Source organism: Anguilla rostrata, chromosome 7, assembly GCF_018555375.3.
Source record: "Anguilla rostrata isolate EN2019 chromosome 7, ASM1855537v3, whole genome shotgun sequence".
Taxonomy (NCBI): domain Eukaryota; kingdom Metazoa; phylum Chordata; class Actinopteri; order Anguilliformes; family Anguillidae; genus Anguilla; species Anguilla rostrata.
The window spans coordinates 24,501,594-24,517,622 of NC_057939.1; the positions used below are offsets into that span (position 1 = coordinate 24,501,594).

Below are 16,029 nucleotides of genomic sequence, written 5' to 3' on the forward strand. Positions count from 1 at the left end.
TCTTTTAATGAGACACGCCTTCGTCTGCTCACCAGAGAGCCCGTCTTTCCTGCCATGCCTACATTAATTCCTGATTGTCAATGTTTGTGTCATTTTGAAGCATGACAATGTGCTTGATTGTTCCTAACACCGAGTAAAATATCATACAGTCTCTTTCTCATACGCCATTACTTGCTTTTATACTGATCTAATGGACCATTGTTTTGGACCACATGAGCACCATGGCATAAGATAATTTTGTTCTCAGTGGTCACTTGTAGACCATATGTGTGCATTAGTTTTATATTGATACAGTAGGTTGTTCTGAAGGGTAATTTTTAAGCACTATTGTTAGGTGAAATTAGTTTATGTTGGTTATGTTTTACCTGACTTTGTCTGTTTTAGTTTGATGCTCTTCCACTGTGTTAGTGACTGTTAGCTGCTTCTAGTACGTTCACTGTCTTGCTGCTTCTCTGGTATGCACTAATTTGTCATATTATGGTGGTGTCTGAAGTTGCATTGAAGAAGAGCATCTATTTTAAACAAAAACAAAGTAGCAGTGGAGATATTGAATCTGTTACACAGGCGAGTTGTTCTGTAGCTTGGTACACCAGACAGTTTCTGTAGGACATCTGGTATGTATTTTGCTCTTGTATTTGCACCGTAGTACAAAAGATCCAGTAGAAGTGGGCGACTGTGTTGACTTCATGTCAATGCGGAGGACCAGTTGTTTGAGCATTTTTCCCTCCTGGTCTGTGTACACGCAGGGAATGGCAAAAAGAGACATTGAGTTTCCAGTGGTGCGGGCTGTGGGTAGCTAAGGAGTTATACCTGTTTGCCTACTTCTCCCAGGCCCACACCCCATCTTCCTTAATAAACTTCTCCGGGAGCGAAGGGTCTAATTTCAGCTGTCGTGTTTATACATAGTGAGCACTTTTTAATATCCGTAGCTTCAGAGGGACTTGCGGTTCTCTTTCAGACAATGGACCATTATCCGCAAATGACGTGAAGTCGCTTCTTCACAGGTGAAAGGGCCCTGTCTTCTGAGGGGAGTGCACAAGGGTTCACATATCGGTCACACAACTTCGCTCTCATCTTTAGAGCATCCACCAATCACCATGCCAGACTTTGGGTTTCCACTATAAACATGCAAACATACAGCAGCACATAAATCTGAGGTGAACAACTCCAACCTTGGAGGTCACTGCGTGTGCATGTGCCTGTGTGTGTTTTTGTGTTTGTGGTTTCCTTTCTGCCACTTTAAGCCTTGGAGGACAGGTGTGTGGACTCCTGAGCCAGCCAGTGACTTAAATTAAAAAGCACTTGAGTTGTGCTTTGAATATATAAACACTCTCTGTAATTGTACATTACTAGCGGTTACTATGCACATGCTGCACAGTATAAATGGCTCATTTTGACTGTTGTTATTAACTGCTGCTTCACAGTTCTGATGTAATGTTTAGACCCTAAACAGAAGTAGTAGGTGATTATAGGGGCCTAGTGGCTACCTGCAATGCTTTTCTCCAGTAGCTACAGTTTGCAGTGAGTGTGCTGGTTGGATACAAAAACTGGATATACTGTATGCCTTGGCTTGTGGTGAACAAAGTTCTGCATGTACACACACACACGCACATACACACCATCCATTATCAATGCCAGTCTTCCATTAAAAGATTTTTCTTTGAAATCAGCTTGGAATTATTTGACGAGTTATGTTTTCTAACAATAAGAGAAGTTTTATCTGAGGATTAAGCAAGAGAGAGGCCAGCTGCTACTGTAAGTGATCCGTATCTAAAACCAAACAGGGAAGTGTCCCGCATTTTAAACCAATGGAGGAAAGCCCAGATTAACAAGCTACAAGCTCCAGCCAAGACCTTTCTATTTATTTATGTATTTATGTTCCTAATGAAACGTACTGCTGATTAGTTACCACCCTGGAATTCTCCTGGCCACAGAATTCTCCGAAATGATGTCACACGTTAATCATGTTACATGTTACATGGCGTTCTACCTGATTGACCTCCACTCTTCTGGACCACTGCTTGTATGATTACCCTCCGTATTTCAGCCACTGGTGTCATTCGCTCAAGAAAGCGGACTTTCCGGTTCCCTTTCACGTTGCACACAGCACACACACACACACGCACACACTCTCACACACACACACACGGTAATCCTACCACTTACTCCGTTACACCCTTGTGTACTCCGGACGGGGTCTGACGCACAATGTAAATGAAACATTGCCGTAACTCTGAAGCAAGGTTACCATGATGCATCAGGTGCTCCAGGAATATATATTGTTTGGAGTGTTGTGCTCTGACCACGTACGCGGAATGAGCAATTATAGTGAATCCGTCCCCACGTCAGTCCGCAATGGCGAGAGGCTACTCCACAGTGGACGTGCAGTCACTGCACTATGAGGTTGCCCTCGGTGGAACGAGGCGGTGAAAGTTTTGGGGAGGTGTATTTTGACGGACGGTATTTTGTGGATTTAGGTGGTTGGTGGGGGGGGGTGTGTGTGTGTGGGTGGGTGGGGGGGGGTCAGGTTGTGAGTTGACAGCGTGAGGTCGGGGGTGGAGGGGGCGTTGTAGCTCCGGCTAAGGGAATTGCAAAAAGAAGAGGACCCCGCCTGTGTGTACAGAGAGGTCTGTTTAGTGTTTGCTCTGCGTTTCAAACCCTCACCCTCGGGTATTTTCCATGACAGCACGATCTGCGCGCCCGCCGCTGACCTGAAGCTTACTGACACTGAGACAAAGAGAATTAACCCCCTTTTCTGCTCCCATCCTCAATTAAAATAGTCTACAGGAACCGAGACCCCGCCAGCATTCTTTTTCATCACAATACAAGTTATTCTAGTGTGCAAGTAGTCAACAACAAATTAAACAATATACTTTTAGCTGTTTGGAGTATTATCTTGATAAATGTGGTAAAACCATATTTTACAAAAAAAAAAAAAAAGAACACAACTGAATCCCAAATGTGCACAGATGAACAGAAACGGAGCTGCTCTGAGCCAGAACGGGATTTTTATCGCGGTAGTCGCTGTCACCTGAGACTACGGATGAACAGCCGGCGGTGAAGCGAGTCAGGATGGCATCACTGCTTGCGCACGGATCACAGAGTTTAGGGGGAGGGCGACTGGCGCCCCGAGAACACAAAACAGATCTTAAAGGAACAGCGGTCAGTTGGACCGGGCGAATGGAGACGCTCGCCGTGCCTGACGGCTCTGATTCGCTGTAGTGCGTAACCTAGCGGGGTTGCAACCCAAATTTACTACCATACCTAGCTGTCCCCTCCTGTGCCTGTGTATTCCCTGCATGCCTGTCAGTGATATTTGAAGGGGGGTGGAGGGGATTTTGGGTTCTGGCACCATGGCACTGATCTGTGTGGGACCCCCCCCCCCCCAATCCCACTGACCCTCTGTCCTGTCAGTGTGATGCCAGGACATCATCTCCCACAATGCCCCATGCCTACTCACATATTTACACACATACCTGCATGAATGCACACACACACTCGCGCACACACAAACATACACATACACACACAGGCACGCACACACAATCCAACATGCATATACACATGTACACACAGGAACACAGGTAGATCACCATTGTTTTCTTGCTTTAATCTTACATTTATAAAAAATTTCTTCACCTCAACATCAATGGGACTAATTCACTGATATCTTTGTATACATTGTTTGTGTCTCTTATAAGTTTATTTAACCATAACTAAATAAAATCATATTACAGTAAGTTGATCAGTTTATGGCATTTATTGCAAGACGTTCTGGCAAGAAAGGTAGCTGAGTATTTGGCATACAAAATTTAATTGATTATTTTTGTCAGATTTACACTGTTTCACAGAGAAATACCATCGTTAGGTGTGATGTGTAGCAGTCTATAGGGTGGTAGACTTTCAAGCCATTTACAAATTCCTCGTGTGGTCGTGTGGTTGCAGGTTCGATCCACTGCCATGGCACTTTCTGCTCTGTGATCCCTTCTCGAATATTGTAAAAAAATACAAAAGTGGATAGACTGCCTTTTCATCTTTTGTTTTAAAGCGAAATTTTGAACGAATAAAGACTTTAACATAAAGTGCAGAAACAAACACAACACGGTCCCCTCCACTGACCTTTCTGGGTTTGAAGGTCACATGGGACGGTGAAATTCCATGTGGGAATTTCAGTTGGGTTCTTTTTTTTTTGCATGTAGCAATTTGCCATAAGGCTGCTTAGCATTTTAAAAATGGTTTTAGGACGTCTTAGTGACCGCTAATAGTTCTGTTCATTATTCACCTCTTGCTGCTGGCCAGTTGTACAATACTATTTCTGTTAATGTTTCATCATATTATCAAAACAGTGAACTCTTTCAGGAAACAGTATGTGCAACACCATACAGGGAAAGAGAAGCACTCAGTGAAGTGTCTGTATGTTTTGGTTGTTGTAAAAATGTCATAAAATGCATCACTGCCAACATAAAAAGAAAGTGAGGATCTGTTTGAGCATGGCTCAGAGAACTGTTATATCTTGCACCGATTTTCTGTGAATGGAATCAGGAAGACACTGTGTCCTTGTTGAAACCGATCCATTTGAGTCATTCCATTAATTATTTACCAGACCTTGGAGGGGGAAAAAAAGAATAAAAAAGAAATGCCAAACCTCCAAACCAAGTTGCTGGAGAAAAGGTCACTTTGCTTTCTGGGCTCTAAAAACAAAATAATGATGGATTAATATGCCTTATCGGGTGTAGTATCCTTTGAATTATTCAATAATGCTAAAGAAACAAAATGCCAATGTGCAAAAATAAATAAAACATTTTGAATGACAAAATGAAATGGTTTAGGAAGAAGAATCATTTCTGTGACAGAATGTTCTGTTTTTATTCATTTTATTAGAGGTTTTTACAGACATATTTCAAATGCGTGGGGTGAAATGTTTCCCATACTCTGAATTGTACTGTAGTTAATGGCAGGTGTGGCCAACTGTTGTGTTGTAAATCAATTGAACATATGGCATAATTATAATGTATAGTTAAGTCAAAGTTTATAGAAATTGAGGAGTGTTACCAAATGGCTTCCATCTCATATCTAGCTCTAGTGCTAGTGGATATTTCCAAAAGCAAAAGTATTGTGTTTGATGTAATGTTCTTGTTACTAACCACACATCTACCCACCTTTTTTTGTTGTTTTTTTTTTTTGTTGCAGTTCCACCAATCAGCTGGCCAGATGGGGTGCCGGTGTTGTAGGATGTTAAAAAGGTATTGATTCATTTCCATTACTTTTTTTCGATTTGTATTTTTGTTGTTGTGTTATTAAATCTTATGTTTGATCCATTTATCATAATTCCCATGCTTTGTGTCTCCAAAAAATTCAGATTAAACATAATAATAATTTCCATTTACCAATTTACTTTTGCAGTTTAGTCGTGGGATTTTAAACCAACTTTATTAGTTTTTGTGTTGTGTAGTACACAATAGTACATCGACAGCACATCAACCTGGGTGAGAAACGTTTGTTAAAATGTGTTTTAATATGTCGAAAATGCTGGACATATAACATTTTCTTGTCCCTAACATTATACAACTGGATGTTCGCTGCGATATTTCCACTTAAAAAGTACCTTACTGAAGGGTATGACACACAGCAGGGAGCAAGACGCACCTGTGTGTGTAGGTGTGTATGTGCAGAGCCACCATGGATCTTCTGCTCCTGGTATGTGACGTGGAAGAGGATGTAGGACCCAGCGTGATCATCGGGAGTCCAGGGGACAGCTGGATGGGCCACTGAAACGCACCCCCTGCCTAATTCTCTCATTAATATTCTGTGTGGAGCACTGCTGTCCCAGGCAGGAGGGCTGTTCTGGCACACAAGTGTGCGGGGCATGAGCCTGGGCATCAGCCAACTTTCCATTGGGAGATGATGCAGAATTATGACAACTCCACCCTACCAGCTTAAAGTTAACCAGCTTTTGTTAATTGTTATGCTTGATCATAGTAGTGGTAGTACTAGCAGTTGTAGTTGTATTAGTAGTACTATTTATAAAAGTAGTAGTTATAGCAGTAATAGTAGAGGTTTTTTATAGAAATAGTGATAGTAGTGTTAATAGAAGTAGTAATGGTAGTGGTAGCAGTAATAGTAGTAGCATCAGTGGTAGTATGTTATAGTATTTACAGTAGTAGTTGTTATTTTATGGGAGTATCAGTCATCTGGGTAATGAAAAGTAGTAGTCATGGCACATGTAGTTGTGCCAGTAGTTTGATTTGTTGTGTTACATTAGTTATACGTCACTCTAGATAAAGGCATCTGCTGATTGTCCTGTAATGTAATGTAGTCTGGGTAGAGATGCACCTGTAGTATTGGATTTTTAAAAATGGCCTCATCCAACACATTTTACAGTACTAATTAATGCATTACAAATGGGCTCTTTCAGTCCTATGCTAATTCTTTTTAGTCTCATGCTAAGTCTCGCTTCCATGGATGGCCATGTTTGGTTAGAATGTGTATAAATTCCTACACCAGGCAGGAACCAGGAAATGAGCAAGAAAAACAACCACCCAGTGACTCCCAGGTTACCTGAAAGTGACATGATGTCACACATGGGCCTCCCAGTAGACCAGGATTGGGAGAGGCAGCTGTGAATCATCAGAGGGTTAAACTCTGAGATATGGTGGCAAGTGGGGGAGGGGGCAGGGGAGTGGGTGTGGGTTAACGCATAGCTAGTTCAGCAGGGTGTCGTGGATGGATTCCATTTCTTGTAAGTAAATTCATGAAATTAACTGTAGTTCAATTCATTGACTAGACAAAAAAATGCTCATAATTTTCCACCAATTAATTCAATTTCAGTTCATTTCTGTATTGACTGAACTGAGAGGGAACTTACCCTGACCCCAGTGTTTCAAAAGAAAGAAGGAGGCACGATGAGAAGAATAGGAGGACGAAAAGGAGGAAGTTGCGGAGTAAAAAAGAGGCCATACTTAACTACCACTTGATCTCCTCAGTCGTGAAGTGGGGCATCTGCACTGTTTGGATGGCAGGGGTCTCTGTGATCAAAGGACTAATTTGTCACCTAAGTAACCGGGGACCCATCAGCTAACGGAGAGTGAAGCATCACACCCCAAAATGGGCATTAGTATTGCATTCTGTCAGAGACTCACCCATCTGAATCAGTCATCGTTGTTATGTCAAGTGTTGTCTTTTGATTGGCTCATATGCGTCAGTTATGGACAGCATATCGTAGCATTCATGACATCCATGGTTACAATGTACATAATTTCCTGAGGCTAAGATAAGGATTGCTGGTGTGGTCCCCTTCCTACCAGCACTCCAGAATTGTGGGTACCAGGCTTTATTGGGAGCGATGTAAAAGCTTATTGTTTAAAATGTTTTCTCCTTATACATCACAGCCTTTGGCCTTAGGGTCCTGTTTCCTTTGAACTGTAATATTCAAAGCAGAAAGTATGTTGTCATATACACACGGTGCAGCTAAACCACCGCTGATACTTGAATTGCTAACCCCGAGCCTGTGTTTTGAATACATTTGTTCAGGAATGTGTGATATTCTGGAATCCTTGTCTCAGGTAAATCAGGTGTGTTATTATTTGGGGTCGATGCTGCTATAAAATGGGAAACTAAGGCAAACACCTTCAGAGGAAGGGAAAAGAACAAATATTTTCCTTCCGTCAGCCTTTTCAGATGCCCTGTTGTCCTTCACACCTTTGCAGTTAGCCTGTTCCACGCTCAGCGACGAGTTTTAGCGCTGTACACGGGGAATGCAAACAGGAAACCACATCCCCCTGTTTTTCCACAGTGCTAAGCTCTCCCAGGATTACCAAACTAAGCCCAAGGAGCAGTTTTCTGTGATCACCATGTGAGTGCAACTGTGTAAAAGAGATAATATGTCCAAAGCAGTGGTGCCACATCATTACTCAATCTTTATCGATGGCCTTGGAAAATCATTTTGCATAATCATGAAACAGGCCACAGCCAGATGTAAACTGACCCTAAATATGCAAATGACTCTGTCTGGGACTGGTCAATCCCAATCCTTTGGAGAACCATGGCCCAGCATGTTCTCTGGTTCTCTTTAAAAGGGCTTTTAGTCTCAGAACTTAATTTGATTGGTTCAGCTAAAATAGGGGGAGTTAATTTTGTCAGGAAGTCGAAATACCTCAGAGTCAAAACGTCTATACATCCTCAAAGGCTTTTCACTATAGCATTTCTCTGTACGCATGATTTTGTTTTTTGCTTTCCTTGCTTCCTTGTTCATCCAGAGCCTCATCCTGTTGGTTGGAGATTTCTTTGAACAGTCAATCCCTTTCTTAAGAGCGAGGGGCCTGTATCACAAAGCAGGATTACTGAATTAGCTGGATAACTGTGCTGAGTAAAGCCCAGAACAGCTCTTTTTACTTCAGTTCATGTTCCAAACTTGGGAGGGTTCTGGGTTTAACTTAGTGGAGTTATCCAGCTGTCAGTAATATTGCTTCATGAGGCCCCCGCTCTGTCTTCCTATCCTAAATATTGATGTGTGGCTCATTGGTGCTCTCAGAGCTATTTAATGCCCCCCCCTCCCCCCCCCCCCACCACCACCACCACCAGTATCTAACGCTGACACAAAACAATCTAGCACTGGCTTAAAGATAACTGTTGAGGCTGGGTTTCAATAATGTGGATGAAATGTTCGTTTCAGAGTTTAAGTGCTATCTGCATTGAGAAATGTCCGTTATTACAGATATATACATGTGCGTATTCTGAAAGGAGTCATCCTTATTATCCCTGTAACCACTTTGTGTCACACTTACAGTTTAGACAGTGTTATTCTTCATTCTAAAATCCATAACAGTTTCAACAGCAGCTCTGGTTATGTATGCTATAGATGCCACTAGCTTCTTTAAGAAAAAGGAAAAAAAAAAAAAAACAACAATATTTTTGATCCCCATGTATCTGTTTCAGTTGCATTATCATCCAATGTAGATTAAGCGTTGTACTCAATGTATGTCTCATATCTGTTTTTCACCAACCAGGACAAAGACACTTCTCAGGTTTTACATTTCTGTATTGACAGAGGCTGCATTTGAAAGTTTTGCTTTGTCTGTGGTTTGGTTTTTTTGTTGTTGTTGTTGCTCCTGGAAGCCGGACCATGTGAACGTTCTGTGCCTCGCAGCAGTTGCCATGGAAACTTGGGTGGGTTTTTGGGGTTTCGGGGAGAGTGAGAAGGGCACGGCAGAAGGTGCTCGGCAGGACGTGTCTGGCAACCCCATGGCGGCGTCTCCAGATGTCCCCAGAAGCAAGACTGGCTCTCTTGCTTCTGTGGTGCTGCTGCCAGCGACACTCATCGCTGGGGAAAATGCATATAGACCCACTCTGAGGACATCCAAAAAACAAAACTGACCTGTCTTAACAGCAGTGAAGTCCACCATATTACAAACCAGCCTTCTCTGCCTAGCCAGTGCTGTTTCACTGGTTTTAGTAGGATACATTTGACTAATTTGACTTTTTTTTTACTTCACCTGTAGTGGATTTATTCACCTCTGGTGGTCCTAAAACATGTAGCTTATGGACTACGGATGTCAGGTCGTCATTGTAAATGAGAATTTGTTCTCAGCTGGCCATCCGGGATAAATAAAAGTATATATTATATTATATTATATTATATTATATTATATTATATTATATTATAATATATTATATTATATTATATTATAGATTATTTTAGAATGTGGATGAAAGCATGTGGGGGAATGTGTTTTACCTTTGCTGCAAATGGCGGTGCTAATATAAATATCCCTTTATTGATATAAATTCTGGCTAATGCAGTTACAAATGACTTATATTTACAATATTAAATATTTATAAATATTTACTCTGATGTCCAGTTAGGAGAGAAAAAGTGCTTCCTGCGACATCACGGGGGGCGTGTAGCACAGACGCTGGCTTCCCCTTCCTTGACTGTGCACATAAGCGCTCATTGAAGTGCAGGAGCACGATTCTGCTGGACTGCAGGCGCAGGCTGTTTGTTTGTGTTTGTGTGCGTGTGCCTGCCTGTGTACATAACCAACTTCCCGTTCTGCATATAAAAGCCCCAGTGTGTGTGATGACTGTTGAATGGGGGCACGCTGTTATTTGACGAATCTGGCCTTCCTGCCTGGAAGCCTCGACAGCACGCCGCCAGAAAGCGTCTGACCAGGGAGGTGTGGAACAGGAAGTGTGAGACGTACTCAAAATGGAGAATGGGCTGAGAGAGGGAGTGCTTGAGTGGTGCGGCATTCAAGAGACACTGTTTGTGTTTGCACTGTAGCCTCTCTCCCTGTCTCTAACCCTGCAATCTTTCCGTCTCTTTCTGCCTCCATCCTGTCATCTCTCCATCTCTGCCATGCTTCTTTTTCCTTCTCTCCCTGCTGCCTTCCTTTTTCTCTCCCTCTATCCTGCCATCTTTCTTTTCTCTCTCTCTTCATTCAAACTCTCTCCCTCTAACTCTATCTCTCTCTACCCTTCTCTCACTCTTTTCCTCTCTCTCTACCCTTCTCTCTCTCTCTCCTTGGCTGTCTTTCTCTCACTCTCTCCCTCTAACCCCTACTCTCTCTCACTCTCTCACTCTCACCCTCTCTCTCTCTCCCTCTCTCTCAGCTACATCTATGATCCCTCGGTCCCTGTAGAAGTCCACGGGAGGAGGCATGACTCCAGCAGCAGCAGCTCCCTTTACCAGAGCAAGCCCCTGGAGACGGACAACATTCACAAAGTGCAGGGCTTCCACAACCTGGGCTACAGCCACAAGTACGGGGACAACCTAAAGAATGGCTCGTCCAGGCTGGAGATCGACAACAACCAGATCAACCGCCTGCACGCCCCGCCCGGCGACGGGGCCCAGGACCGGCCCTCAAAACTGGAGTCGGGCAACAGCGCCCTCTACATCCTTCACCCGCAAGAGAGCACGCTCAAATGCGTGTCGCCCTGCCAACCCCGGCCTCTGCCGGGACACCTGGCGCTTCAGACCAGCGCCCCCTGCGGGCCCGTCGAAAAGCTGGAGGGTCGTCTCATGGACGGGACGTCTCTGGAAAACGGGGGTCCCTTCCCGGGCGCGCGGGGGGAGGCGGGCGGGGAGGACACGGAGAGCGTCCTCTCGGGCCGGTCGGAGGACGTCAACACCAGCACCACCAGCCTCTCCTCCGTCGATGCCAAAGACAGAGTCGGGAGGGGGGAAACCTCCACCGCTCCGGAAGTTTCCGCCACGGAGAGCGGCAGCTCCTCTGAGGGAGAGGATGAGGAAGGTGACAGCGGGAGTGTCACGGACTCCGAGGTGGCCGAGGCCCTGGCGGCTCTCGAAGCAGCGACCGCCGATGAAGACACCGATGAAGATTGATCGTTCTATCCCCTCTACCAATGGCGGACCGCATCTTGCCACCAATGCCACGGTTCATTCCACTGACTGTATGTGCGCACGTTTTTCATTTTTCATTTTCTTTTCGGACATTTATTTTTGAATCCGATGCGCACAGACTTTTAAAAGCATCTGTTTATTTAGCCTTCTGCAACTGTCCTCTACTCTGTGCTGAACTTTCTGTTCTTAAAATGAATCGGATCAATCGTTTACAAAGACTTCGCGTCTAGTTGTGAATTGCGAATGCAAAGCTTTTATCGCCAAAGAATGAACCCCAAAAGATGCTATGAAGATTTTTGCCAAGGAAAGCATCGCCCTGAAATCTAAAATATATGTTTTGTTGTTCCATGTGAGCAGGAGACAGGACACTCAGCGGTAGACTGTGAACGTTTTCTGCCACGTGGCTTGCCTGTTCCTCAGTCCTTCGAGGTTCCTCCAAAATGGCGGCACACCTTACAAACATGGGGAATTCTGGCCAAAATTTCTATTTTTATATCCATCCTGATGTTCTGTTTGTGGTTTTATACCTAAATAACTGTTATTTATCCCTTTGCATGTTGTTACTTGTCTTTCAGGAAAAATTGAGGAATTAATTAATGAATCACTTGGTGGTCACAAAGTTCTGCACATTATTGGTTGAGAATGATGTTGGATTTTAGATTTGTTTTTTGTTTTTTCTGTGAGTGGTGAAGTGGTGAGGTCAAAGGTGGGTGTGTGTGTTGGAAAATGATTTTACACTCAGTTGATTGGTTTTTGGTGCTGTGTGTGTATGTGTGTGTGTGTGCATGCATGTGCGTTTGCGTGCTCACGTGCGTGTACGCATGTGTGTGTGCACGCGTGTGTGTATGTGTGTGTTTATGTATGCAGTACTTGAGCTGTATAGTTATGTACATTAGATACAATATAGTAAAATCAATGTAAAAAATGACTGATTGAAAACCACAGTGCCACAAGATAAAGTAAGCTTGACACAAAGATCCTCTACTACATGTGCCAGACAAGACAACTCACCATCTTTCTCACATTCTCGCACATTTTATCTATACACTTAGGGGACATTCATTGTTTTTAATGACGGAACGCATTGTTTCCAGAAGAAAATATTTATTTAGTCCAGTGTTTTCATTTAAATTGTCTTACAATTCCTGCCAAGTTGGTGATTTTAATCCAATGCAAAATAAGGTTCCTACAATATAACAAGGGATATGTGAATACTTTAAATGGTTTTTACATGATGTTACTGTGGATTTTGAGTCAAAGGTTCCTCTGCCCCGCTATGTACGCTGAATGACAAAAAACTATATATATAGTGAGCTTCATAATGTTTGGGACAAAGACATTTTTTTTCTTTATTTGTCTGTGTACTCCACAGTTTTCGTGGGAATCAAACAATTCACACTTGGTTACAGTGCACATTCGCAGTGTATATTTAAGGCTATGTTTATAGATACTTTGGTTTACCCATGCAGAAGTTTATACTCAGTCCTCAATTTTATGGCATCACAATGTTTGAGACATATTGTCCCATATATGTTATGTAAAGTTTTCGTGTTTATTATTTTGCTGCATATTCTTTGCATGTAATGACTGCTTGAAATCTGTGACCCACAGACATCACCAGGTGCTGAGTATGCTTTCTGGTGATGCTCTGCCAGGCCTGTACTGCAGGCATCTTCAGCTCCTGCTTGTTTCAGGGGCTAGTTGCTTAGCTTTTCTCTTCAGCAGATGAAACATGTGTTCAGCTGGATTCAGATCAGGTGAATGACTTGGCCAGTTAAGGTTTTCCAATTTTTGGCTTTGTGTAAAGTTTTTGTTGGTTAAGCAGAATGTCTGGGATAATTGCCTGCTGTAGGATGAAGCACAGTCCAATCCAGTCTGGAGGCATTTGGTTGAAATTCAGCAGATAAGATGCTTCTGTACACTTCAGAATTCATTCTGCTGCTGCTACCAGCAGTTTTATCATCAATGAAGACAAGTTATCCAGTATCTGTGTCCATACACGCCCAAACCATAACCCACGTGTTTTCTCCATTGCGGTGATAATTTCATCAACAGTAGAGGTATTCCTTGGCCTACCAGACCCTTTGCAATTATTGAGCTCACCAGTGCTCTCTTTCTTCTTAATGATGTTCTAAACGGGATTTTATTAAGCCTAAAGTTGTAAGCCATATGTAAGCCAAACTTACTTCTCAGCCTCATAATTCTCAGCCTCATAATGGCTTCATTGACGTTCATTGGCACAACACTGGTCCTCATGTTGACAAATTCCAGACTCCTAAAGAGACTCCAAAGTCAATCAAAAGGCGAGAATCAAGACTAGACACTGAATGCTGTCTTATATCTATATTAAGGAAGCAATTGAACACACCTGACTAATCCGAAACACGTGAAGCCATTTGTCCCAAACATTATGGTGCTTTGATATAGGGGTCTATGTATAAAAAGTGCTTTAATTTCTCCATGGTGAAACCAAAATGTTTTAAAATATGTTTTAATAAAAGCCAGGAATCTGCACTTTAACCACATGTGAATTGTTTGATTCTGAAATTGTGGAGTACATAGCCAAATCAAGAAAAGTATTTGTTCCAAACATTATGGAGCTCACTATATACAAACTTGTAATTTCTCCTTTCAATATTTCTTTTTAAATGTGTTGCCATTAAAAGATAAAAAATAATAAAGATTCCACTGCACTCATCACTAAGGATAAGCATAAGTCAATATATAAGAATAAGTGAATATACCACTCTGCTGCTCAATCTCCAGTCTTTTTGGTGCTTCAGGAAATATTGTAATTGACAGAGCAAACATGTTCTTCCGTAACATCTTCTCAAACACTGCCTTTCTCCAGGATATGCAAAACCTCTGTACAGTGCAGGTGATTTATGTTCCAATTTCAGTCACTGTGGCCATGATGTACCATACAGTTAAAAGGTACCTGTGACATGGGTAATCCGATTAGTCAGGCCAGTCTGGAATTCTTAAGCAAAGGCAAATGAAGAACTGGCAAACACCGCGGCCTATAAATATACACTTTGAGGATCAGGACGTGCTTGATTGTGAAAGCTTGTTTGCCCACATGGCTGTGACTGGTCTCCACATGACTGTGACTGGTCCAGTTTCCTTTTACTTGTTTGTGAGCAGAGCTGTTTGGTTATGGGTGTGTTTTAAGCTAAGACAAAAGCCATGTGACCTTCTCCCCCCTTTCTCACATCTCACCGTCTCAAAAAAGGGCTTTAAACTGTGAGCTGCTGTGTTTCGTGTAAAAGCCTTTTGTTTTTCACGGGCATTAGCAGGGTCACATGCGTGTCACCCCCTCTTTTCTGAGAGATCAGAGCAGAGGCCGGATCCAGGAGTTGTTTATCTCAGCACTGCTGCGTGGACACCCACTCCTCTCTGAATGAGGTGAGCTGCTTGGCCAATCACAGGCCTCTCTGGAGAGGGAGACGGTGTAGTGTTTTCTGGTTCCACTGACATTTTTATTCAGACCAAATATGGCCATCCCTGGTCCTAAGAAACCCGGTGAGGTGAGGTAACTCTGCACCTAACTGCTTTAATGTGTCACATAAGTGCTGAAAAATAACTAGAAGCAGAAGACTGCGACTCCAGGAATGCCACAGACTGTTCGTTTAGTGACCTGCCAGTTAGGGTGCTGTTCTACATGTGCCCTCGCCAGGGGTGAGCAATTCCAGTCCTGCAGGGTCGATCTGTATGCACGTTTTCATTGTCACCAATGCCAGATGAGCTCATTAGCTGAATACACGTATACTGGTTTAACCACAGATAAGGCCACAATCAGATGTTTTATGTTGGGACACAGCAAAGGTCTTCAGCTGTCACTCATTAGCTTATCAAGAAATGTAGCTAAAATATCAATTACTAAATGATTGGACTAATTAATAATGAAGAGCATGAAAATTGGCATGGAATCCAGAAATGGATATGGCTCTCCTTGCCCATCCCTGGTCTGGGGCCAGTCATATGTGCAGCAGCTAAGGTGTTCCTCTGGAAACAGCCATAAAGGGATGAACTAGGATACCAGTCAGGAGGGTAACACATTTGGGTCAAATAACATTGAGCCTTATGGACACAGACAGCAGTTTCATTATTAATTTATTGACCGTGTGTGTGCGCAAGTCTGTGTGTCAGTCTATCAGTCAGTCAGTGTGTCAATGTGTCCCTCTGTTTTAATTACATTTTTAAAGCAAAAATGGGAAATCCTTTCATAAATTATTTCAACTAAGACAGCCTTAAGGAAGTTATAAAGAGGACAGATGGATACAGTGTCAATGAAATAGAATACACTTTTGTTACTGTATACTGTATGCATGTAGTCCCGTGGCCATCTCTCGAAATTAAGGAGGAAAAAAAGATCAAAAGTCTTGGTTTTAAAGACAGCAGAGACAGGATTGACATGAGGAACATCAAGCTGAGTCATGCCTTTTGGCAAACAGAATCGCGGCAGCCATCTTTTTCCCTGACACTGTTTAGATTACAGTCATGTGAGTAATTATTACAGTCCTGTCAGTTCCGATGATAACACACATGATTAATTGTCAGAAGTCATGTGATGCTCTCGTTCTGTGCACGTATCTACAGTGAAACTTCTAGAAAGCCGCGTGTCGGCTGGGGCAAAGAGCTAACCCAGATGAAGGAGCAGCCTTGTTCAG

General features: G+C 42.9%; 1 protein-coding gene across 5 annotated transcripts in view; it reads left to right on the plus strand.

Moving 5' to 3' along the window:
• Positions 1-14,059, plus strand: part of zgc:194930 (uncharacterized protein LOC557813 homolog) — a 25,221-nt gene extending 11,162 nt beyond the window's left edge. For all 5 annotated transcript variants that reach the window (XM_064343841.1, XM_064343840.1, XM_064343839.1 and 2 more), the window contains 2 exons: positions 5,191-5,243; positions 10,609-14,059. In XM_064343841.1, the coding sequence (XP_064199911.1) occupies positions 5,212-5,243; positions 10,609-11,341 (765 nt within the window). In that variant the 5' untranslated portion in view covers positions 5,191-5,211 and the 3' untranslated portion in view covers positions 11,342-14,059. The remainder of the gene's footprint in view (positions 1-5,190; positions 5,244-10,608) is intronic.
• Positions 14,060-16,029: the final 1,970 nt, after the last annotated feature.